A 23648-nucleotide genomic window follows, 5' to 3' on the forward strand; every position below is an offset into this window, starting at 1 on the left:
TGTTCCCCTGGGGGTGGGTCTATAAGGTGGGTTCCCAGCTAAGGGGGGACGAATGGATCCTGTGGCAGCCACCACGCCGGCTTCGGCTCTGCATCAGTGTCTCATTGTCCTTTTCTGTTATGCTCTCTCCTGTTTGTGCTCTTTGTTAATAAATTACCCCTGACAATTGAGCCATCCTGGGTCTGAGTCCGTTTATGCTGCGTCTGACAGCAGCCAGAACGTAACATTTACAGAGACTAAAATGCTTGAGCATGAGGGTTTACTACGGTGGCCCCTAGAGACAAAACACACACAAAAGAAAAAGCAGAAACAAAATGAAAATGCGCAGCAAATTAAAAAAACACACAAAAGAAAAAGCAGAAACAAAATGAAAATGCGCAGCAAATTAAAAAAACACACGCAAAAGAAAAAGCAGAAACAAAATGAAAATGCGCAGCAAATTAAAAAAACACACGCAAAAGAAAAAGCAGAAACAAAATGAAAATGCGCAGCAAATTAAAAAAACACACGCAAAAGAAAAAGCAGAAACAAAATGAAAATGCGCAGCAAATTAAAAAAACACACGCAAAAGAAAAAGCAGAAACAAAATGAAAATGCGCAGCAAGTTAAAAAAACACACGCAAAAGAAAAAGCAGAAACAAAATGAAAATGCGCTGCAAATTAAAAAACACACACAAAAGAAAAAGCAGAAACAAAATGAAAATGCGCAGCAAATTAAAAAAACACACGCAAAAGAAAAAGCAGAAACAAAATGAAAATGCGCAGCAAGTTAAAAAAACACACGCAAAAGAAAAAGCAGAAACAAAATGAAAATGCGCTGCAAATTAAAAAACACACACAAAAGAAAAAGCAGAAACAAAATGAAAATGCGCAGCAAGTTAAAAAAACACACGCAAAAGAAAAAGCAGAAACAAAATGAAAATGCGCTGCAAATTAAAAAACACACGCAAAAGAAAAAGCAGAAACAAAATGAAAATGCGCAGCAAGTTAAAAAAACACACGCAAAAGAAAAAGCAGAAACAAAATGAAAATGCGCTGCAAATTAAAAAACACACACAAAAGAAAAAGCAGAAACAAAATGAAAATGCGCAGCAAATTAAAAAAACACACGCAAAAGAAAAAGCAGAAACAAAATGAAAATGCGCAGCAAGTTAAAAAAACACACGCAAAAGAAAAAGCAGAAACAAAATGAAAATGCGCAGCAAGTTAAAAAAACACACGCAAAAGAAAAAGCAGAAACAAAATGAAAATGCGCAGCAAGTTAAAAAAACACACGCAAAAGAAAAAGCAGAAACAAAATGAAAATGCGCAGCAAGTTAAAAAAACACACGCAAAAGAAAAAGCAGAAACAAAATGAAAATGCGCAGCAAGTTAAAAAAACACACGCAAAAGAAAAAGCAGAAACAAAATGAAAATGCGCAGCAAGTAGACAATCCCAAACCGGAAGTGCTCCACCACGCTAGGGGGCGCGGTGAGCTCATGTGGCACAGTCGCTACACAGTAGTGATGGGAAGTTCGACTGAATTAACTGATTTGATTCTTTCGAGCTGTCCGTTGTAATGAATCGATTCTAAAATCGATTCTGTGATTCACTTTTTTTTCCGTCTTTTTTGCGCCTGACCGTATGAGTCAACGAATCATGGGATCGTATAATAAATCAAATGGTGTCTCAAGGTTACGTTATTTGACTGAAAGATGGGGCTGGTGTTCAACAAAAATGTTCAGCTTGACTATTCACAATAAAAAAAACAATATATAAAAAGCAGAAAGGGTGTCGATGCTGAATAAACACGCGTGTATATATAGTTCTTATTTTCTTGACTTTAGCCAAATTCATGTGCATGAGTATCAAGGACTACATCACAGTTAACAACTGCAATATAACCAATACAATCACACACACATACAATGAGCATGAGTAAACTTGCATACGTTGTTGTGTAAACGTCAAAGTTAATAAATATCTTTGGTTTTTGATGAAAGACATATGGTTTTATTATGCAGAAATGCAATAATTTACTGTTGTGATAAATGAACACAGGGCTGCCAACTCTCACGCATCTGGCGTGACACTCACGCTTTCGGATTCTCACGCTCGTGCAAGAAATCTTACTGCAATTTTATATTATTACATTATAAACCTAAAATTAGCTGCAGCAAAAGCGTTGGGGTAGTTTGCAAACCCTACAGACCATTTACAAGGGAATAAAACTGTCACAAAGGTGTAAATGCGTGTGCGGACTTGTCTGAAATGGAAAATCTCTGGCCAACCGGCTGACCAAAGTTGACAGCCCTGTGAACAGCTGCGTTAATTTTATTCCTTTCAACAGCGTAACTGCATTTCCGCAGCAAATGCCGCGAGGCGGCGAGGGCTCTTGGGATCAGTTCGCAAACCATTCGTTTTAGTCACCGACCGAGTGTCCGAAAACCGTAAGTTCGATTCGTTCATCGAACGGACTCTCGGACACTCCGTCGGCGACTCAAACGGATGGTTTGCGAACCGATCCCAAGAGCCATTGCGGCGTTCACAACAGTAAATTATTGCATTTCTGCATAATAAAACCATATGTCTTTCATCAAAAACCAAAGATATTTATTAACTTTGACGTTTACACAACAACGTATGCAAGTTTACTCATGCTCATTGTATGTGTGTGTGATTGTATTGGTAATATTGCAGTTGTTAACTGTGATGTAGTCCTTGATACTCATGCACATGAATTTGGCTAAAGTCAAGAAAATAAGAACTATATATACACGCGTGTTTATTCAGCATCGACACCCTTTCTGCTTTTTATATATTGTTTTTTTTATTGTGAATAGTCAAGCTGAACATTTTTGTTTAACACCAGCCCCATCTTTCAGTCAAATAACGTAACCTTGAGACACCGTTTGATTTATTATCCGATCCCATGATTCGTTGACTCATACGGTCAGGCGCAAAAAAGACGGAAAAAAAAGTGAATCACAGAATCGATTTTAGAATCGATTCATTACAACGGACAGCTCGAAAGAATCAAATCAGTTAATTCAGTCGAACTTCCCATCACTACTGTGTAGCGACTGTGCCACATGAGCTCACCGCGCCCCCTAGCGTGGTGGAGCACTTCCGGTTTGGGATTGTCTACTTGCTGCGCATTTTCATTTTGTTTCTGCTTTTTCTTTTGCGTGTGTTTTTTTAACTTGCTGCGCATTTTCATTTTGTTTCTGCTTTTTCTTTTGCGTGTGTTTTTTTAACTTGCTGCGCATTTTCATTTTGTTTCTGCTTTTTCTTTTGCGTGTGTTTTTTTAATTTGCTGCGCATTTTCATTTTGTTTCTGCTTTTTCTTTTGTGTGTGTTTTTTAATTTGCAGCGCATTTTCATTTTGTTTCTGCTTTTTCTTTTGCGTGTGTTTTTTTAACTTGCTGCGCATTTTCATTTTGTTTCTGCTTTTTCTTTTGCGTGTGTTTTTTTAACTTGCTGCGCATTTTCATTTTGTTTCTGCTTTTTCTTTTGCGTGTGTTTTTTTAATTTGCTGCGCATTTTCATTTTGTTTCTGCTTTTTCTTTTGCGTGTGTTTTTTTAATTTGCTGCGCATTTTCATTTTGTTTCTGCTTTTTCTTTTGCGTGTGTTTTTTTAATTTGCTGCGCATTTTCATTTTGTTTCTGCTTTTTCTTTTGTGTGTGTTTTGTCTCTAGGGGCCACCGTAGTTTACAGCCTATATGCATAAGCATTTCTCTCACATCTGTGATATACTTACAGACAGTGACACTCATGCAAAGAGGGATATTTATCCCTCTGGTGGGGGGGGGGGGGAGTGCAGAAGGAAGCAAGTTTCCATTTGTTATTTACAACTGATGCACTACATGTATGTTTGTATCTGCTGCTTTCAAAAGAATTTCCCCCCGAGATCAGTAAATTTTTATCCAATTCTTAATCATTGAAATTCTTAAAACGCCGACAATATTGTCATGAGTAAGAAGCGTATTGGTCAATTGCAAAAAAATCGCATTCAGATATAAAGTCAAAGTAATTAAACATCTGGGACCAAGAGCCTGAAAGACCACAAGTCCTGCTACCGGTTATTGTGTTTGTGTCTGCAGCCAAGTTTCCAGCAAATCCAAATAACTCTGGGCGATGCCATAAACCACAGGCATCACCCTGACGATAAGAAGTGTGATCCACTTACGAGTGACACACAGTAGAAACAGGATCCCATCCAACAAGGGACCCACTATAGGCTCACACAGAAATAAAGGAGAAAAACACCAGCTGCCTTTTTCAAGATGTTTCTCATGGCGATTGCAACAGCCCATGTCACATGACAACTGTCATGTCCTACCCATCACATCTGCCTGACCCTCCTGTCTCCTCTCTAGCGAGACCCTGATGATTCATGTCTGTTGCTTGTTGCCCCTCGTTAGTCTTTGCATTTACGTATCTATTTGTCAATGCAAGGGGAATAGGGAGTAAGAACTAGGGGACTAAGGAGTAGTGGACTATGGGATTAGGAACAAGGGGACTAAGGAGTAGTGGACTATGGGATTAGGAACTAGGGGACTGAGGAGTAGTGGACTATGGGATTAGGAACTAGGGGACTAAGGAGTAGTGGACTATGAGATTAGGAACTAGGGAACTGAGGAGTAGTGGACTATGGGATTAGGAACTAGGGGACTGAGGAGTAGTGGACTATGGGATTAGGAACTAGGGGACTGAGGAGTAGTGGACTATGGGATTAGGAACTAGGGGACTGAGGAGTAGTGGACTATGGGATTAGGAACTAGGGGACTAAGGAGTAGTGGACTATGGGATTAGGAACAAGGGGACTAAGAAACGAGGAGACTAGGGACTTGTGGATCATGCAAGTGGGGCAAAGGGGGAACTGGGCACTAGGGACTATGTGAGTAGGGTATAGAGGGACCACAAGATTAGAGCACTTAAGTCTAGAGGACTGTGGGACTGCGGTGCATCATCTCCAGAAGCCTGTTTACTCCTGTTATGCAGCTTTCATGTGGCGCCCCCTGCTGAACAGAGGAGTCATTACAGAGGCTGTGCATTGTGCTCAATCACCTTTCACTGTAAATCACACATGGCTTCATGATCATTTGTGTCTGCTCTGAATCCCTATAGGCCGGCGTAAAAACTCCGTCCACTTTAGCTAATTCAGAGGGCTTATGCCAAGTTATGTGAGCTCCATGTTTGATTCTCTGGCCTTCAGTACTCGAAGCAGTCCTGGGTAATTCTGGGAAAGTATGGAGCTTAAACCAAACCAAACTAGGGGGGGATTTTTAGATTTGGGTATATTTTGTAGACATTATTCTGTTCTTTTTGGGAGGTAACTTATTTATTGATTTATTTAATAATGTATTTTTTCTAAATATACGGATAGTGCATAGTTGTAGCTGAAGCAATGTGCCAAGCTTGCAGTTTTGCAGTGTTCATGTGCTGCCACCTTCTGGGCAAATGATGAACTGATTTTCAGATTAAGACCAGAAAACCATGCATATTATCATGTGAAAACCACTAATGCTGCAAACCTGTGCTTATGGGTTAGGGTTAAGTTTGGGTCTAGGGCCAGGGTTGAGGCTAAGGCTCCAAGGGCTCAGGGTACTTTCTGACTTGGAGGCCAAGGATGAGGTGTCTCATTCCCCATGTAAGGATTTAATGAAGATCCAGCACCAACACTCATGGAGCACCAGGGCTCGGGTAAAAGTCACCATGGGTTGGGAGCCTATTTCCCCAGGTAAAGGATGAATTATGTCCATACAGCCCATGGATTCCGGTGAACCTCTCCTTATGCTGGGAGCCTCTTTCCTCAGGTAAGGGTTTAAGAATCTCCCGGTACCTCCATCAAGCCCTGGGGTTCTGGAGAAAAGTCCCAGGATCATCCATACTTTACCCTAACCCCACCCTAGCTCCAAACGTCATGTCCTGCTACCTCCCTGACGTGGCTCTAACAAGCCATACCTGCTGTTTGTTGGTCTCACCTCTTCTTCCAGCCCTCATGTTATCCACTCCCAGCTGCCTGCTGTCTGTTCCCTCATTATTCCTGTATTTAAGTGCTTCCTGGTCCTGTGTTCCCCAGTTTCATCAGTGATGTGGTGCCCTCCGTGTTGCTCATTCCCTAGTCTGCTGTCCTGATCCCAGTAAATCCCAGTAAATCCCAGTTTATTGTCTGACAACACCAGCTCCCAGAGTCATTCGTCCAGGCACACATGATAGAATGAGGGACCTCAACAAGCCCCAGTGGATTCCCCAGGTCCCTACAGCCCATCATTGCTGCTTGTTTCAAACATACCTAATGCTGCTCCTTCAGGCCGCAGTACATCTTTCCCCAGAGAGAATGGCCCATCTCTGACAGAGGCCATAGCCGCCCTCTCCCCGGACTCCCAAGTGGAGGATGTGACAGCTATAGCAGAAATCCTCAGGGCCTCTGGAATGAAGCGAGTGGCTGAACCCCGCAGAGGAGGAGTGCTCTGGAGAAAAGGAGCCCGCCGACTCCACCTCGCTCGCCGTGGGGCGACCTGCCTCCTCATTGTCACTTGGAGTCTGACAACGGGACGCTTTTCCAGGACTTACTGAGGTCCCCCTGCTCGCTGCGGATGTGACCACTGGCTCCCCAAAGCTCTCCAACACAGAAGAACGGGCTTCACTCCTCGTTCTATAGTTGTCAGAGCGCTGGACCACAGTGGAGGTCGGACTTTGCTTCATTGGAAGTCTGCACATAACACAGACACGTTTCGGACTGTCCTTCATTCCAGCTAAATGTAATGATCCATTCAACATAATGGTTGAGTTGTTTACATTTTCTAGGTCTATTAGACTTAAAGCTTTTTATTCAAAGGCGACTATGGACTCTGCTGGTATATCTCAAGCTCTTCTATTGCTCAAAAAGTTCCTTTTAGACCTAAACGCATGTTTTTCTCTCCTGCTCAAAATAACTCTGTGGAAAGATTTTGTCAGCTGGTTGAACAAGACACTACTGTCTGTTTTAATAGTACACATCATACAGTAAGGTCATTCGTCTTCAGAAAATAAAGCACTGTGTGAGTTATTGTCTGCTGACGACATTGTCACTAAGCCTGCCGATAAGGGGGGGGGGGGGGGGGGGGGGGCTCTCTAGTTATTCAGGATAAGTCATCTTACCTTGATGAAACAGAAAGGCAGTTCATGGTCACTTCTGCATATAAGCACCTACCTTTGGATCCCACTTTTAAACTTAGTGAGGAGATAAGATCGATATTAAAAAAAAAGCACAACCTGATAAGCTCATTGACAACAATGACTCAAACCCTTTATTCCAGAAGTATACACCTGCATACGGACAAACTGTTTAAGGTAAGAGGGAGAATCACATGTTTATTCAAATTGGTTGTATATTTACTGTCATGTCTGCGTGGATTATTTTATGTCGGAAAGACTAAACGTCACATAATAACCAGGATATGTCAGCACAAATGTTCTTTTGGCAAAAGGAATGAATCGTCTCCAGTGGCCCGACATTTTAATACAGCAGGTCATGACTGTAACCCCCTACGGGAGTCAACTCTGCTGACCCCTCAGCGCCACCTGACTCCACTGACCCCTCATGTCCTCTGGTCCTGCTGGCCCTCCAAGACCCTCTGGTCCTGCTGGCCCTCCAAGACCCTCTGGTCCTGCTGGCCCTCCCAGACCCTCTGGTCCTGCTGGCCCTCCCAGACCCTCTGGTCCTGCTGACCCTCCCAGACCCTCTGGTCCTGCGATTCGGTGGAGCTCAGCCTCACCTGGAAAGGGGCCTAGGAGGGTCCCCAGCCCCGAGTCTTCGCCCAGCTTCCCTGCATTATGAAAACTCCTCGGATGCCCCATGTTATTCCTTTCTGTGCCTCAGTGTTTGTCTTGCTCCTCTGTCCCGCCTGTATCTCTCCTTGTCTTGTGCATCCCGTGCCCCTGTTCTTGTTGACCCCCCACCTGTCCGTCCTGTTTTGGGGTGTGACAGGACTGCTGTCCCTGTGGTTCCTGGCATTTCCTTTATCTGCTCTATGTCCTTAGTGATGTCCTGCAACTGGTCTTATGTCTGGTGTTGCAGTCTGTCTAGTGTTCCGTCTGGTCCTGTCTGGTCCTGTCCTGTCCCCCATCTGTTCTGTCGTCCCCTGCCTAGTTCAATGTCCAGTCTGGTTCTAGCCCCATTGTCTGACCCCTTGGACTTCATGGGCGGAGGGTGCTCTTTTGGTTGGGGGGGGGGCACTGTCATGTCTACTATAATAATTAAGATCAAAGCAATGACTTGTTCACTGGACCCAATTCCCACTAAGCTGGGATCCCTGGGAGCTTTGGCAAGACCTATAACTGCGTAATGAATATGCCCCTGTTATCAGGTGAAGTTCCTGACCAACTTAAAGTAGCAGTAATCAGGCCACTGCTGAAGAAGCCAAGATTGCATCCACAGGAGCTCAGCAATTACAGACTGATCTGTAACATACTATTTTGTCAAATGTCCTGGAGAAGAACAGTTGCTGCTTAACTTCACTCATACTTGGAGAGACACAACATACTGGACTGTTTCCAGTCGTTCTTCTGCCTGGGACACTGCACTGAAACTGCCTGAACTAAAGTCATAAATGACATAACAATGGCAACTGATGCTGACAGCATGACTGTGCTAATGCTTCTGGACCTTAGTGCAGCTTTTGACACGATTGACCATCCATGGTCTCTGCCTTCCCGGGGTGGGCACCATCTGAGCTGGAGTCCTGGTTCAGTCCCATGGAGGGGTGACATCGTGAATGGGACCTATGAACTGAATCATCCTGGGTGCAGCCTTCAGTGTCACCCTACACAGGCCAACATAGATAACGGACTCATTGATGGACTTTGTCTTGATCCTTAATCACATCATACACCTGGCTGTTAGCCAGCATGTCCACTCTCTTCTGTTCTCAGTAATGTTAGTGCCCAGGGGGGGTTGGGCAGCCAGGTGACCTTGGACTCCCAGAGGTTTTTTTTCTACTTACTTGGGAGTTTCCTCCCGTTGTCCAAGATCATGCAGTTTGGTGAATTAGTGTCTCTTGATTGTCCTCAGCATGTGAGTGAGTGTTTGCCCTGTGATGGACTGGCATCCCATCCAGGGTGTCCCTGCCCTGTGCCCAGTGATGGACTGGCATCCCATCCAGGGTGTCCCTGCCCTGTGCCCTGTGATGGACTGGCATCCCATCCAGGGTGTCCCTGCCCTGTGCCCTGTGATGGACTGGCATCCCATCCAGGGTGTCCCTGCCCTGTGCCCTGTGCTGCCTGTGATGTGTGTGTCCCATAACCCTGTACTGGATAAGCGGTTATTGGAATTTGTTGGATACTTTTTTGATATTTTATCTTTTTGTTCCTGGGGATGGCTAAAGCTAAAACTTTTGCCTTAAATGTGAGACTTTAACTTAATGGTGTTCAATGAATATCTAGATTAAATTTTCATTATTAGATTATGGAAAAATTTTGGGTGGAGAAAAATGATCACTCTGAACCTGGTCACATGACTCTCCTTCCTAACACAAACAGACTCCCAGCACAAACACAGCCAGAAAGAAAATGAAGATATATGACATATATGTGCTACACCCTTTATTTTCATGAATATTATATATAGAACAATGTAAAAAACAAATCTGTGGATTGACAGTACTTGCAAAGCTTATTCTGTCTAAACCTGACAGTCGGTCTATAATTGCACATACCTGCATGTTTCACCTGAAACCACATGATCCCAAACATGATCCCAAACAGACACAGAAATTCATTCTCAGTAGAACTGCTCTCTTATACCTTTCTACAAATTTCTATCTACTTTACAAAATCAAAGGAGTAGGATTATAGCTTGTTTCTGGAAAAACAATGTCAGTAACAGATATTCTCATAAAAGCTAAATAAATCTCTATTGAGTGTATAGTTTGTATAATGTACTATTTTAGTTATAAACTCCAACTCCAGTGTTTGCCCAGTCTGCTCTTCTCAGTCTGGCCTCAGTCCAAAACCACACCTACTGCAGCCTGAGAAGCAGGAAGTTCCTCCCACTCTCACACACACATGACTGTGAGAGAAAACGAAACTGAATCCTATCAGTGTTCATGGTAAAATGGCAGAAGCCAGTGTCGCAGTGGATCAGAACCAGTTTAGCTGTGCAATCTGTCTGGATCTACTGAAGGATCCAGTGACTATTCCCTGTGGACACAGTTACTGTTTGAGCTGCATTAAGAGCTGCTGGGATCAGGAGGATCGTCTTGCAGTTTACAGCTGCCCCCAGTGCAGACAGACCTTCACACCCAGACCTGTTCTGAAGAGAAGCACCATACTGGCTGAAGTGATGGAGAAACTGAAGAAGACTGGACTACAAGCATCTACTCCTGCAGACCATGATGCTGGACCTGGAGATGTGGAGTGTGACGTCTGTACTGGGAGAAAACACAAAGCTGTCAAGTCCTGCCTGGTGTGTCTGGCCTCTTACTGTGAAACTCACCTCCAGCCTCACTATGAGTCTCCAGCTTTTAAGAAGCACAAGCTGACTGATGCCACTGGACGTCTGCAGGACAAGGTCTGTTCCCACCATGACAAACCCCTGGAGGTCTACTGCCGTACCGACCTGCAGTGTGTCTGTGATCTCTGTATGATGTATGAACACAGAGGCCATGATACAGTCTCAGCTGCTGCAAGAAGGGCGGAGATACAGGTCAGGCCAGAAGTTTTCTTATATAAATATAAAGTAAATTTTAAATAAATGGATTTTGTCTTAACAAATGTTAGTGTAATTGCCACAAATCACAAAAAACAAGTCTGGTTTGCTAAAATGAAAGAGAAATTAACTGAAAGTGCAAGTTTAAAAAGTTCTGATTGAATTCCTACTAAAAGTTCTTCAAACATTGAATCATGTGGCTGCAGCTGAATATATACAGCAAGCAAACAGGGTCAAGAGGTTCACTTACTGTTTGGCTGAGCATCTGAATGGCTGAGATGTGTGAGCTAAGAGGGTTTAAATATGGTGTGATCACACATACAGTGGCTAACAATTAACTGGGCTAAAACTGGGGCCTGTTTCAGAAAGCAGGATGTCTTGCTCAGTCAGACAGCTTGTCAGATTTAAGGTAGTCTGGGCTAAATAAAAGTGAATGAAGAAAAAGGTCATTTAAAATGGGGCACATTAAATCCAACAAGTTATCTGTCTAAGCAAGTAATTTTGCTTTTTGAAACCAGTCCCTGGTTTTGCTAAATGGCTGTCCGACTGGCTGCACTGGAACATGTTTAACTCGTCTGTGACGTCATTCCCAGCTCAGAGTTCCGACCTCCGAGGTAAAAGGAGCTCAGCATAAGAGTCGCGACTCCATCATCTCAGAAACAGCCACCGTCCTGGGATTTTAATTTCACACACTGCAGTGTGTAGAGTTTACTGAGAATGGTGCAGTAAACATGAAACAGCCAGAGTGTGAAGTAAAAGGAGCAAAGTAGTCAGGGCTGGAGTGGGACTGAATTTCTGACCAGGAATTCAAGCCGCCTGACAGCCCAATATAAAACTATATAAACAATTACACTGTTATTATATGTTTCTATTCACACATCCAGTATCTAGGCTACTGAACACACATTCTAACCTGCACGCTTTAATGTTATGTTTATGTAATTTTTACCGGCACATTTCACTAATATTAATAAAGCGTAGAGCAGCTATGACATAAATAATGAAGCTTCGTCACAGTGCGCTGTCCTTGTGTCTCTTCCCCATGTGGCCAGCAGCCATCGCTGTCCTTGTGTCTCTTCCCCGTGTGGCCAGCAGCCATCGCTGTCCTTGTGCCTCTTCCCCGTGTGGCCAGCAGCCATCGCTGTCCTTGTGTCTCTTCCCCGTGTGGCCAGCAGCCATCGCTGTCCTTGTGCCTCTTCCCCGTGTGGCCAGCAGCCATCGCTGTCCATCCCCTTCATCGTCTCATTGTCTTTGGCCCTAGTGTGTTCTTCCATTTCCCCAGATGGCTGCATTTGGCTCAGTGGGTTGAGTGTGGGGCACCGAGGCTGGGACCAGCTGGTCATGGGTTTGAGGCTGGTCAGGAACCAACCTCACCTCTTCCATTTCATTATTGGTTTTCTTCTCTTCCTAGTGTGTATTAGTTCTGTGTTCTCCTTGTGAAGCTTGTGCCTTGTTTTATTATGTTCCACATGTTTCTGTATTTTCTAAGTGTTGAATTCCTAGTGTGTGATTAGTGTTTCTTACCTTCATTGTTGGAGTTTTCCTAGTCTTGTGTTCATTAGTATAAGTTACTGCACCTGTTTCCTGTTTTCCCTGCGCCGTTGTTATTGGTTAATTGTCTTATGTGTCACATCTGCCTCTTCCTTAGTTCGGTTGTCTGTTGTATTTAAGTGCTTGTCCTCTTGTTTGTTGCTGATTCATTGTTTGTGTTGGTGGTGGAATGTTAGGTCATTGTCTTTAGTTACAGCCTGTTTTTCTACCTGGTTGCTTTTCCTGATTATCTTCCCTTAGTTGCCCATAGTGATGGCAAAACAAAGCTTTCCGAAGCAATTGTTTCGAAAAATGGTTCAGTACTCGAAGCTTTTCTAAATGGTGAACATTAGTGACACTAGGTGGTCAAATAAGTAAAAAGCAGTTCATTTTGACTGAGTCTAGTGCATCAAAATAAATACAAATAGGCAAACATTCAAGTGGTCTGTAGTGCTTGATGAACATGAATGTACTGGTTAAGTTGGGCTGTGCAGTTTCTTCTGGATTGGGCTACCTCTGAATTACTGGGGAAGGGGTGCTTGCGTAACTCGAGGGGGTATTGGACTACAGATTTTTGTTGAGGAACAGTATTTGTTGAACAGTGTGGGGACTAAGTTGGTTACGCTTTTTGTTTATTCACAACTTCTGCTTTAGAGAATATCCACTGACACGCAATGGAGGATGCTGGAGTGCATAAAAACTGTATCGCAAGTTCACATGTGTGTTTACACAGCCTTCTGCATATCCCAGAACTGCAAAGGGTCTTCAAAACGCAGTATATTTGGGTCACTGAGGTACTGCTGAACCTCCACAGTAGCATCTGCTGTAGAACCCTTGACCCGTTTGCTCTCCCCCATCACATCACTGTCCAGAAGATCCCACAGACCTGGAACTAAAATGACAAAACATGAATCATTATATACACTGTGCATTTTGTACCGTGCAATAATAACTGTAAACCCAGTTCAGTTTAATTGAACATTATCATTAAAACGTGAAAGGTTGCAAAGTACCGGTATGCATTGCAGTACTAGATGAGGTTCCTGCCAGCTCTGGTTCTGGTGCCTGGATGCATGTGGGTGTGGATGGGTTCTGCTGGGCCTCCTGTAATCTTATGCTGGATGCACACTCTGCTGTAAGGTGTTTCACAGCAGCCTGAGCATTAGATTGGCTACAGAAACCTGTAGTTTTATATCCTGGATCCAGCAGTATGCCCAGTGTCATTATGCTCATGGTCTCATAGACTGACAACCTCTCACTGAGTAACTTCAAGAGGTTCTTGCACAACTGCTGGGCCTTGACATTCTGTGTCTGGGACAGTTTCAGATTCACAGCATGTCTAAGCTTGCGGATGAGAGGAATTACCTTGGATCCTGATACTCTCTTCTCTTCAGAAAGTGCAACAGTTGCCTCATTGAAATGTTATAAAACACCCAGACAATCTGTCACATCCGGCTCCGTCCGATCCTTGTCTGTGCCACGCCCACCTTGTTACCTCCTGTTTCTGCTTGATTGTTCCCACCTATGTCTAGTTAATTCCAACCTGTCCTGTGTATATTAGTCCGCGTCTCCCACTATCCCCCAGATCCGTCATTGTATTGTCATGTCTGCTGTTCAATGTCTGCCCGAGTCCCGTATTAAACCCCGTTTTGCGAGTATTACCGGTTCTGCTCGCCTGCTTCCCGGCTCGCCTGCTCCGCAATGTGACACACTCATAAATTACGTGATATTCCTCTGAGGTCAGGGTTGTGAGCTCTGTCCTCAGAGTGACCAATGCAGCACCAACTGGCTCTTCTTGATCATGTGATCATTGCAGCATCGAATAGGTGCTATTCCAGCTGGTTTCCACTTCTTGAACCATTCTGAGAGTGGGTCTGCCCATCTGCTGTTGGATTTGACAAACCCTTCTCTAGCAGTCGTACTGTTCTGGAGTAGGTCACCATCTGTCCTTCCTTGGATCTGATATTGTCAGGTCCTTGTGTCTGATCAATGGCTTCACAACCAAATTCAGTGTATGAACAATGCAGGTTGTGTGTCTGACACAGGTAATCATATTTTGTATGCAGTCAGTGTCAAGCATCGGACTTTATTTTGTATTCCCCACTCCTCCATCAAGGCTGCCTTGACTGCAGCCATGTTTTCTGCAGAATGAGACTCTGGGAATTTTCCTGCTCCCAATAATACGGCAGACAGCTCAGTCTTATCCTTTATAAAATGGCATTTGACTGCTAAATAAGCTTCCATATGTATGGATGTCCACGTGTCAGATGTTAGACTTGCTGCTTTGGCCTTTTTCACCTCTTCCTTTGCTTTCTCTTTTTCTATCTTAAATATTTCTGCCACCAGACCCTTTCATGTTTGCCTGGATGGGAGAATGTAGGTTGGATCCAGGATTCCCACAAACTCCCAAAATCCAGCATCGTCCACTATGGTGAAGGGTTGTGAATCCTTCACAATCATATTGACCAAAGCCTCGTCAATCATTTGCTTCTTGGTCTCTATACTGGGAATATTATACAGATTATCGGGTAATACCCTCACCCAAATCTGATATTATGTATTCATACAATTAAACTGAACCTTGAACACAATAATGACTAATTATTATTATTATTATTATTCAATTATTAATAATATATTAATATTAAATTATTATTGTGATTAAAACCTACGCTGCAGTGTGTGTGCGCTGATATATTTGCTCTACAGCTTGTTTGAAACCGGCAATGAGGTTTTCGCCTCATTTTCAGTTTCCAAAGCAGCCACATGGCTGAGTGCAGAACCAAGCTTCAGATGACCATGGTCACGTGTTTAGGGAGGAATGGAGGAAACCTCGAAGCTGTGCTTCAGAATGCAGTGTATCAGTTTTTTGGCACATACCTCAGAGCTTCGGTGTCAAGCTTAACATCACTAGCTGCCCCATTCCCTCTGTTAGTCTGCGTGTCGTTTTCTTAGCTACTTTTTCCCTGGTGAGTTCTGACCCCTTGTTGTTCCTTTATTTTGTGTCTTTCCAGTTTTGTTCAGTTTCCTTAAATCCCTTTGTCTTGGAGCTTTTAAGTGGATCGTCACCTTGTTTCCCTGCCTGCACCAGGCCGCGCCCCAACATGCACATTAAATATATGATCTGTGCAAATTCTGAAATATCTTTAATAATCACATTTTACACATTATCTTTGCTGAATTTGCATGTAACATCAGTGATGCACACTATGACATGGATTCCATATGAATGGGTCACAACAGTCCAATATTAAACCAACTTCCCAGCAGATTCAGAGTTTTTAGTGTCGCAGGACAGGGTTCCCGCTGCCGCTCATCACTCTCGTCATTGACGAAAACGGAACCCATGGTGACGAAGAAAAACGGCATCAAATCGTCACTCTGGCGAATTCAATTTTCAAATGACGAATTTTTAATTTTTGAAAAGTCGAATTTTATTTTCCTCCCATTTTCAACCGTAGCACCCGTAGCGCCTAATCAAAACTGGCCCGGCGCCCCGGACACACGATCGTCGATCATCCATGTCAAATGAGCATGGGCCGTTCTAAAAGTAGCAAATGTTATCGATCGGTGTGGGGACATTCTAAAACGCTTAATGTGAAAACGCTTAATGTGGTTTAATGTACCAAAATAGCGACCAATAATCACCAAATTTCGCACACACACATCTGGCCATAAATGGTCATTGACGCCCATTATAAGGAAAAGGCTTAATGTAAAATAAAGTCCATATTCCTTGTATTTCGGTTTAGATTTTTTGTCAGGTGAAAGTGTTTATGACCAGATATATGTGTGAGAAATATAGTGATTTTTGGTGGCTGTCTTGGTACTTTAAGTTACATTAAGCCTTTTCCTTAGATGGGCGTCAATGGAGGGGAAAACGCTTAACGTAAAATAAAGTCCATATTCCTTGTATTTCGGTTTTGATTTTTTGTCAGGTGAAAGTCTTTATGACCAGATGTGTGTGTGCGAAATTTGGTGATTATTGGTCGCTATTTTGGTACATTAAACCACATTAAGCGTTTTAGAATGTCCCTCTCAAAGATACTATGAAACACCGGGAAAGTATTAGCTTACCTTATATATATAGTAATTAGAACATTATTTCCGAAATGCGTACTATACATCATGTTTTCAGCACGCCAGCACGCAATTTTTTACACAGTATTCAAGATTCTCCCAACCTTATCAAGTAGACTCGTGACTCGCCCATGCCGTTAGTTGACCAATCACAGTGTGATTGTCAGAAGAGATGTATATTCAGTGAGTTTAATGATTAATTTATTAAGAAGCGGCGAGAGAGTAACTAAAAAAACGGATGCTGAAAAAAAGTGAAGAATTTGATTAGTAGAAGCAAAAATACAAAGAAAAGTGAAGAATTGAAATCAAACTCCAGGGGGAACCCTGGCAGGAGAAAAGATGCATTATTGTTGTTCACAGTGCAGTTTACTACACAGTGGCTCATTATCAACTGACATGCGATCTGACATGAATCAAATAGGACGTCAGTTGAGTAGCCGGTCCTGCAATGCAGCCCAGGACACATTCGCCTTCACATTGCTGTAAGAATGTGGCCATATGCGGCCCAGACCACCTCCCAATGTGGTTTGAGTGAGCGGATCTCAATGCATCTTCAATGTGTCCTGGGTGTGTTCACACCTGTAATTAGTGCTGTCCACTTGTGATTGGATCACCCAGGACGCATGTTAATACCAGGTGGAAACAGGACCAAAGGGTCTATGTCCAGTTTATCATACCTACAGTCAATAAATCATTTATGAATATCCATCCATCCATCCATCCATCTCCTAACCAGTAATCCCAGTCAGCGTCATGGGGACCTGGATCCTTTCCCAGTCAGCACAGGGCCCAAGGCTGGGGTCCACCCTGGACAGGATGATTAAAGAATATGATCTCAGCTAATGAAAGAAACTTATTTTGTCATCTTGGTTGCCGTCTGTAGAAAGAACTTTGTGAAACACAGAAGGAATTTCAGCAGAGAATTCAGATGAGAGAGAAGGAGCTGCAGGAGCTGAGAGAGGCTGTGGCCTCAATCACAGTGAGTATGAACCTGAAGAGAAGATAACAGCTGGCTTGTGATCATGTTGAATCTTCTCTCAGATTCAACACATTGCAGATTTATAGAATTGTGGGTATTAATCAAATTAATGCTGCTGTGGGTTATTCTGGGTCAGAGGTTTAATGGGACAAACTTGATTGATAACAGAGTTTAACCAGGCATTGCAGCGGTAGTAGCTTATTTATTTAGAAAAATACAATAAAATGCCCATTTGAGAAAAATGCAACTTTTCTCAATCCAGCATAATGCAAATAAACACCAAGAAAGTCACCTATTAAACTAAGACCTAATGGTGGCAACCAACCTGCCCCATACAGCCACCAGTCCCAAACCCTGCAGCTGACAGTGTATGAGCTTAATGAGGGATCATCTCCAATCAGTGCTGGCTGGGTTTCAGTACCTGAGGCATCCAGCATCGTGACGCTCCAAACCCCAGCCCTGTGCTGTTTTTATACCTCCTGTCAGCTCACATCACTATTGTACAATGAGGCTCTCTGGGGTCTCAATAGGGGCCAATTGTAATTTATTGTCCTCTGCTCCCTGTGTCACCAACAGAGCTCAGCACAGTCAGCAGTACAGGACAGTGAGAGGATCTTCACTGAGATGATCCGCTCCATTGAGAGAAGACGCTCTGAGGTGATACAGCTGATCAGAGATCAGGAGAAGGCTGTAGTGAGCCAGACTGAAGGAGACATGCAGAGACTGAAGCAGGATATTGATGAACTGAAGAGGAGACACTCTGAGCTGGAGCAGCTTTCACACACAGAGGATCACATCCATTTCCTCCAGGTAACAGAACAGCTACTTTGACAATAAGAAAACCAGAGTAATCAAATGGATGCATGTTCTCATTTGTATTTCAGCTAGTCTGTCATTTGTCAGATGTTAATGATCTTGTTAATTAGATTTCCATACACATTTTTTGTGATGAAGCTGTTTAATCAGACTGTGTGTCTGTAGAGTTGCCAGGGTCTTCCTGTCACCCCTGAAGCTGGATTTGGACCCAGAATCTCCGTCAGTCCACGCTGCTCTTTAGAGAACATGAGGAAGGTGGTTTCTGAGCTGAAGGATCAACTGGAGAATGTTTGCAAAAAGAAAATGGCGGAGATCCATCATACAGGTTGATAAATAAAAACATTTTTCAGTCTGTTCATGTTAATATAGACCATGCAGAGAGAGTATGCAGTACAGTCAGCCTCACGTTTGTGTCACCAAGTCAGTTTCTGTTCCCAATAAGACTAAATCTTTATGAAAACTAATGAGCTCTAAATTCTACAGGCTACAAAACCCAGATCACAATTCATGTTTCTTTTACATTACAGAATCCAAATATCTGTATTAAGTGTAACTTACCATGATTTGCAGTTTGTTAAAATGCCTGTTATTGTCCCTCATAATGATAATACCCCCCTACTGTTATCTCCACAGTGAGTGGAGTCCATCTCCCACAAGTAAATTCCTTTTACTCACATCCCTGTTTCTCTCTGTCTCCTTCTAGTTACCAAAGACACCATCCTTCCAGTATTAGTGCCCAGGACCAGAGCAGAATTCTTACAATGTGAGTCTGTTCACACACATGCTTCTCTCTCCCTGTATGAGGTGGACTGTGTTTTATTGTCTTTCGTTTTCTTCTGCTAGTGAAGCTTCTCTTTCTCTCTCCCGCTGCCTCCTGGCCTTTCACATTTACATGAGCTGTTTATGTCAGTAACCTTTGAATCCACTTGCAAAGCAAGACAAGTTTATTCAAGGTGTTTTTCCACTGCACCAGGTACGGTACTTTTGGTACTTTCCCTTTTCCATTGACTTCTGGTTGAGTACCAGTACCAAAAGTTCCAGCACCCAAAGTATCCTTTCTTTTTTGGTACCTTGGAACTTTGGGGTGGGACTTGCAAAAGCATTCATTGTCGATTTAAAAGATAATTTTAAAAAGCATAAAAGACCAAAAAACAAAAAAATAATTAACTAAAAAGAAGTTACATTGTAGAGGCAGTGTATTACTAAACTCAATTACTGCTTAATTTAACTGAAAATTGAAAAGTTGTAGCAAACAGTAATGTTTGAAGCCCTGATTATAATGAGCTGACAGTGTTTGCAGACCTCAGGTCTTCAGGAAGCTTGTACCACAGACAGGGAGCATAGAGACTAACAGCTGCTTCACCCTGCTTGGTCTTCATTCTGGAACACTGAGTAAACGTTTCACAGATGACCTCAGGGGTCTGGATGCTTCTTAACGTTCAAGGAAATTAGTGCCATTTAGTGCCTTGTAGACAAGTAAAAATATTTGAAAATCAATCCTGTGATGCACAGGAACCCAGTGCAGTGATTTAAGGACCTGTGTAATATGCTCTACTTCCTTGGTGTTAGTGAGGACTCTGGTGGCAGCATTCAGGATGAGCTGCAGCTGTCTGACTGATTTATTACCAAGACCTGCGAAGACACCATTACAATAGTCTGGCCTTCAGAAAATAAACAGATGAACAAGCTTTTCTGTATCTTGAAATCCTTTCATTCTTGCTATGTTTTTAAGGTGGTGGGAGGCTGATTTTGTAATTGTCTTTATGTGACTGTTGAAATTTAGGTCTGAGTCCAGAACTACACCAAGATTTCTGGCTTGATTTGTAGGTTTCAGTGTCATGGATTCATGGTGAGCAATAGCTTTCAGTCTTTCTGACTGAACCAATACAGGGATTTGGGTGCTGGGAACACAGGAGGATGGGCCAGACCCAGGGAAACGAAAATGGACGAAAGAAATTAACAAAACATAACACCTCTTCCCTACCCTGTTAAGATTATAACTAAAACCAAAGATTGAACAGAAAAACCCAGACTACACTAGGCTTACCCACCCGAACATAAATACAGAAGGTGGCACTCGACCTCTAACCCAGTGTGTTTATACAGAGAGAGGACCTACGTGTTAGTTAATGTATGTGCACACACTTCTTACCTGTTCAGTTTCACAAGGGGGGGGGGGGGGGGTGGGGGGGATTGCAGAAGACAGGAGGAGAGTATCAAAGACAACAAATTCAGCAAATGACACTAACAGCACATCCATATCTCCCCTCCTAGACACATAGACACAGCCAGCTTTTGAATGCTAGGCCCCTCCCATCAGGCAGAGACCAGTCGGGATTGGTTAGACCTTCCACTGGAACACTGAGCACCAATGATGGGTTGCCCTGTATTTCAGATGGATAGGGCTTAACAGCCAGGAGCAGCAGTCCTGTTCTTCACAGATCTGGGAAAAGAGGGAGAAAGAAAACAGATATCTACACCCCCCCCCCTTCCCATGTGACACTATAGTCACATGGGGACACTTCACTGAAGGCCATATTTTTAGTAATAACATTCATAATGCATTACATAACAGTTAGTTCCGACCAAGAAACCTGATTGGACGAGAGGCGTTCTGTGAGTGCCGTTATCAGAGTATAACCGCATTCAGACATCTCACACTTTACAGGTGTATCTATAAACCATTACATATGAAGGGTTGCCAGGTCCATGGTTTCCCCGCTCAATTGGGCATTTTCTGTGATCAAATTTTTATGTAACAATTTTAACATAGAACAAAACACAAACCACCCCCCCCCCCAAAATACCCTGAGACAGCATGTAAGTGAGAAGAAAAAAATAATACACAGACACACACACATATATATCATCCATCAAGTCGCCGGCACACCCAGCCCCAGAGAGAGTGCAGCTGAAAGCTGAGGACAAAACAACGATACAAGTAGAAACAGTGAAAATAAAGACGTAACAGAGTCAGATTATTTAACTAAAATAGATGAGTAGATCGTAGGTAAATGAATAAATAAATGAATAAATAAATAATGCCGACTCACGCAGTGACCCCCAGCCAGCCCTCGACTACCTGCCCATGTTGAAGCTCTGAAGAGTAGAGCTAGAGGGATTATTAATTCAGGCCGCAGACAGTGTGAGCAGCAGCAAGTTAAAGAAGGTAGACGTCCAGACAGAGGGAATGGCGGTCAGGAGATTTACAGTGAGAGGCTAATAACAACTTAGCTGCCAAGGAGGCGGATATCAGGAGCCTCTGCTGGGAGCAAGAAAGGGAGACAGAGGAGAAGATCAGAAGAAGAAGGACTGCAGGGGAGAGAGGAATAGAACAGGAAAAAAACGATGTGAGAGATCTAGCTACGTAACGCAAAGAGCAGAAACAGGAGGACAGTCCCAGAACATATGGAGAAAGGTGCCAGGGACTGGAAGGGGACAGAGGTGACATAATGGATCAGGCTCTAAACCCATGAGATGGCGTTTCCTGGGAGCAGGGTACAATCTATGGACAAATTTAAATTGTGTTTGCTGATGATTTGGATTTTTAGAACAGTTTTTTCCATCTGCCAGACGGAAGTGACAGAGAGGTTTGTAAGAGGTTTGCTGAGAAAGGAATAGAGACTGGACACAGGCTTAGAACTGGGGGAGAGAGTCGAAGCAAATGTGCAGAGCAGATGAGGAGGAAGAGGAGAGGAGAAAGAGAGACTACAAGCCCTAAGCACAGACCTCAGCTGGAGGTAAAAAGAATACAAAGAGGAATGAAGGTTAAACATGGACACAAGAGACTGAAACGTTTTGAGACCCGAGCTGTTAAAAATATCACCCAGAGTAGAAATGCCTGACGATGACCATGGTGAGCTGGAGATGGGGCCTACGATGTTCAGGACAGGGTTGTGGAACAAAGGAGTGCGGGGGTGTCACTTCGGGAAGGGGCCCAGCAATCGCTCAACCCTCCTCTATGTACGAAGGCCATGGGAAATAACTGGACCAACAGAGGACGAGATAGATTTTAAGGGAAAGAAAGGGAGAGAGGTTAGACAGTGGGGAATGACATCCTGCTTGGATGAGAAGCCAGACAGGGGGATGCTGGGGAGGATTGATCCAACTCCCTTAGGGTGAAAGCATGGTGGTGCAGTTCAAAATCTGGGAGGGCGACACCCCCATCTAACCGGTCATGGGTTAGAGTGGAATGTTTAACAGAAGGTCTCTTACCATCTCAAAGAAATGCAGAAACAACAGACTTAACAGATGCCCAGTATCTAGGTGGAGGAGGAAGCGGAAGTAAGGAACTAACAAAATTAGTCCTCTGGAGGACGTTCATTTTAATAATGGCCAGTCTCTCCTGGAATGAAAGGGAAAGAGACCATGAGGAGATCGAGACTTTACTACCCTCCAGAACATGGCGGAAACCAGCAGCTGTAAGCTCTGGGACAGAGGGGTAGATGTCCAACCCCAGGTATCTGAAGGAGTCCGCCTGAGGAGTAGGAGAAGGAAATGAAGAGGAGTGACAGGCAGGATTCAGTGGAAGGAGCGAAGACTTTGACCTGTTAATCTTATAGCCAGAGAGGGATTCATATGTTTAAAACACATTAAGGATGTGAGGAAGATCAGTGGGGGCATTGCCAAGATAAAGCAGCAGATCATCAGCATATAAGGAGACTTTTTGAGGAACATCTTTAACCAGGATAGGAGAAATAAGATCGGAATGACGGAGGCCTGCAGCTCGGGGCTCTAATGAGAGATTAAAGAGTAAGAGCGATAAGGGACAGCCCTGCCTGGCACCTCGAGAAAGTCAAAGAGGAGGAGAGGAGTTGGCATTAGTCAGGAGGACTGAGGAGGGAGAGGAGTAGAGGGTCTGGACCAAGTTGGTAAAATACAAGTCGATGCCCATTCAGTCGAGGAGCCTCCATAAGAAAGTCCAATTCATCCTGTCAAATGCCTTCTCCGCATCTAAGGAGAGAAGGGCAGCAGGGAAGGGAAAGGAGCTGCCTGAGGAGAACATGGTCATGGAGAAGACCAGACCCAGGATCTGCAAGCAGAAACATACCGAACATCATCAGAAGCTGGTCCAATTTGAAGCGATGCCACTACTTATACATACAGTTCCTGTGTACGTAGAAGTTTCTTGTGTCTGTAAAAACTGTTTGGTTCAATTGTTAAGCTTTTATTATTTTTTTTAGAGTAAAGTAGTAATTCCTGGCATTGAAGAATATCTGCATCATGCGCCATCGACCATCGCGAGCCAAACCGCTGGCAAAGGCGACCATGGCGTTACGAAGGAAGCCCTTAACAGGCATCCAGCAGCAGGCTGGGTCATCAGCTGAGCCGACATTAATGGAAATAAATTCTTCGAGGCTGGGGGTTAAATAAGCTGTGAGTTTGGGGTTTTGAAGCAGAGAAGAATTAAATTTCCACCGCGGGGCCTGAGGAGGTAGAGAAGGCAGCGCCAACTGGAGGAAGGCAGACTTGTGATCAGATAGAGAAGAAGAAATCAGAGAAGCTTTAGAAACAGCAGGTGGAAGAGAGAGAGAAACAAGGATGTAATCTAAGCGAGACTGAGACTGGA

At 43.6% G+C, this 23648-nt stretch overlaps 1 protein-coding gene across 1 annotated transcript; it reads left to right on the forward strand.

The window, feature by feature from the left end:
- The first annotated feature begins 10079 nt into the window (after positions 1–10079).
- On the forward strand, positions 10080–18409 carry LOC140588982 (E3 ubiquitin-protein ligase TRIM47-like). The gene is made up of 4 exons (XM_072711640.1): positions 10080–10671; positions 17168–17263; positions 17840–18073; positions 18245–18409. Exons 1-4 carry the CDS (start codon positions 10081–10083, stop codon positions 18407–18409), a joined length of 1086 nt encoding a protein of 361 aa, XP_072567741.1. The 5' UTR covers position 10080.
- The last annotated feature ends 5239 nt before the right edge of the window (positions 18410–23648 follow it).

The sequence above is a fragment of the Paramormyrops kingsleyae genome, chromosome 4 (assembly GCF_048594095.1).
Source record: "Paramormyrops kingsleyae isolate MSU_618 chromosome 4, PKINGS_0.4, whole genome shotgun sequence".
NCBI classification, from domain to species: domain Eukaryota; kingdom Metazoa; phylum Chordata; class Actinopteri; order Osteoglossiformes; family Mormyridae; genus Paramormyrops; species Paramormyrops kingsleyae.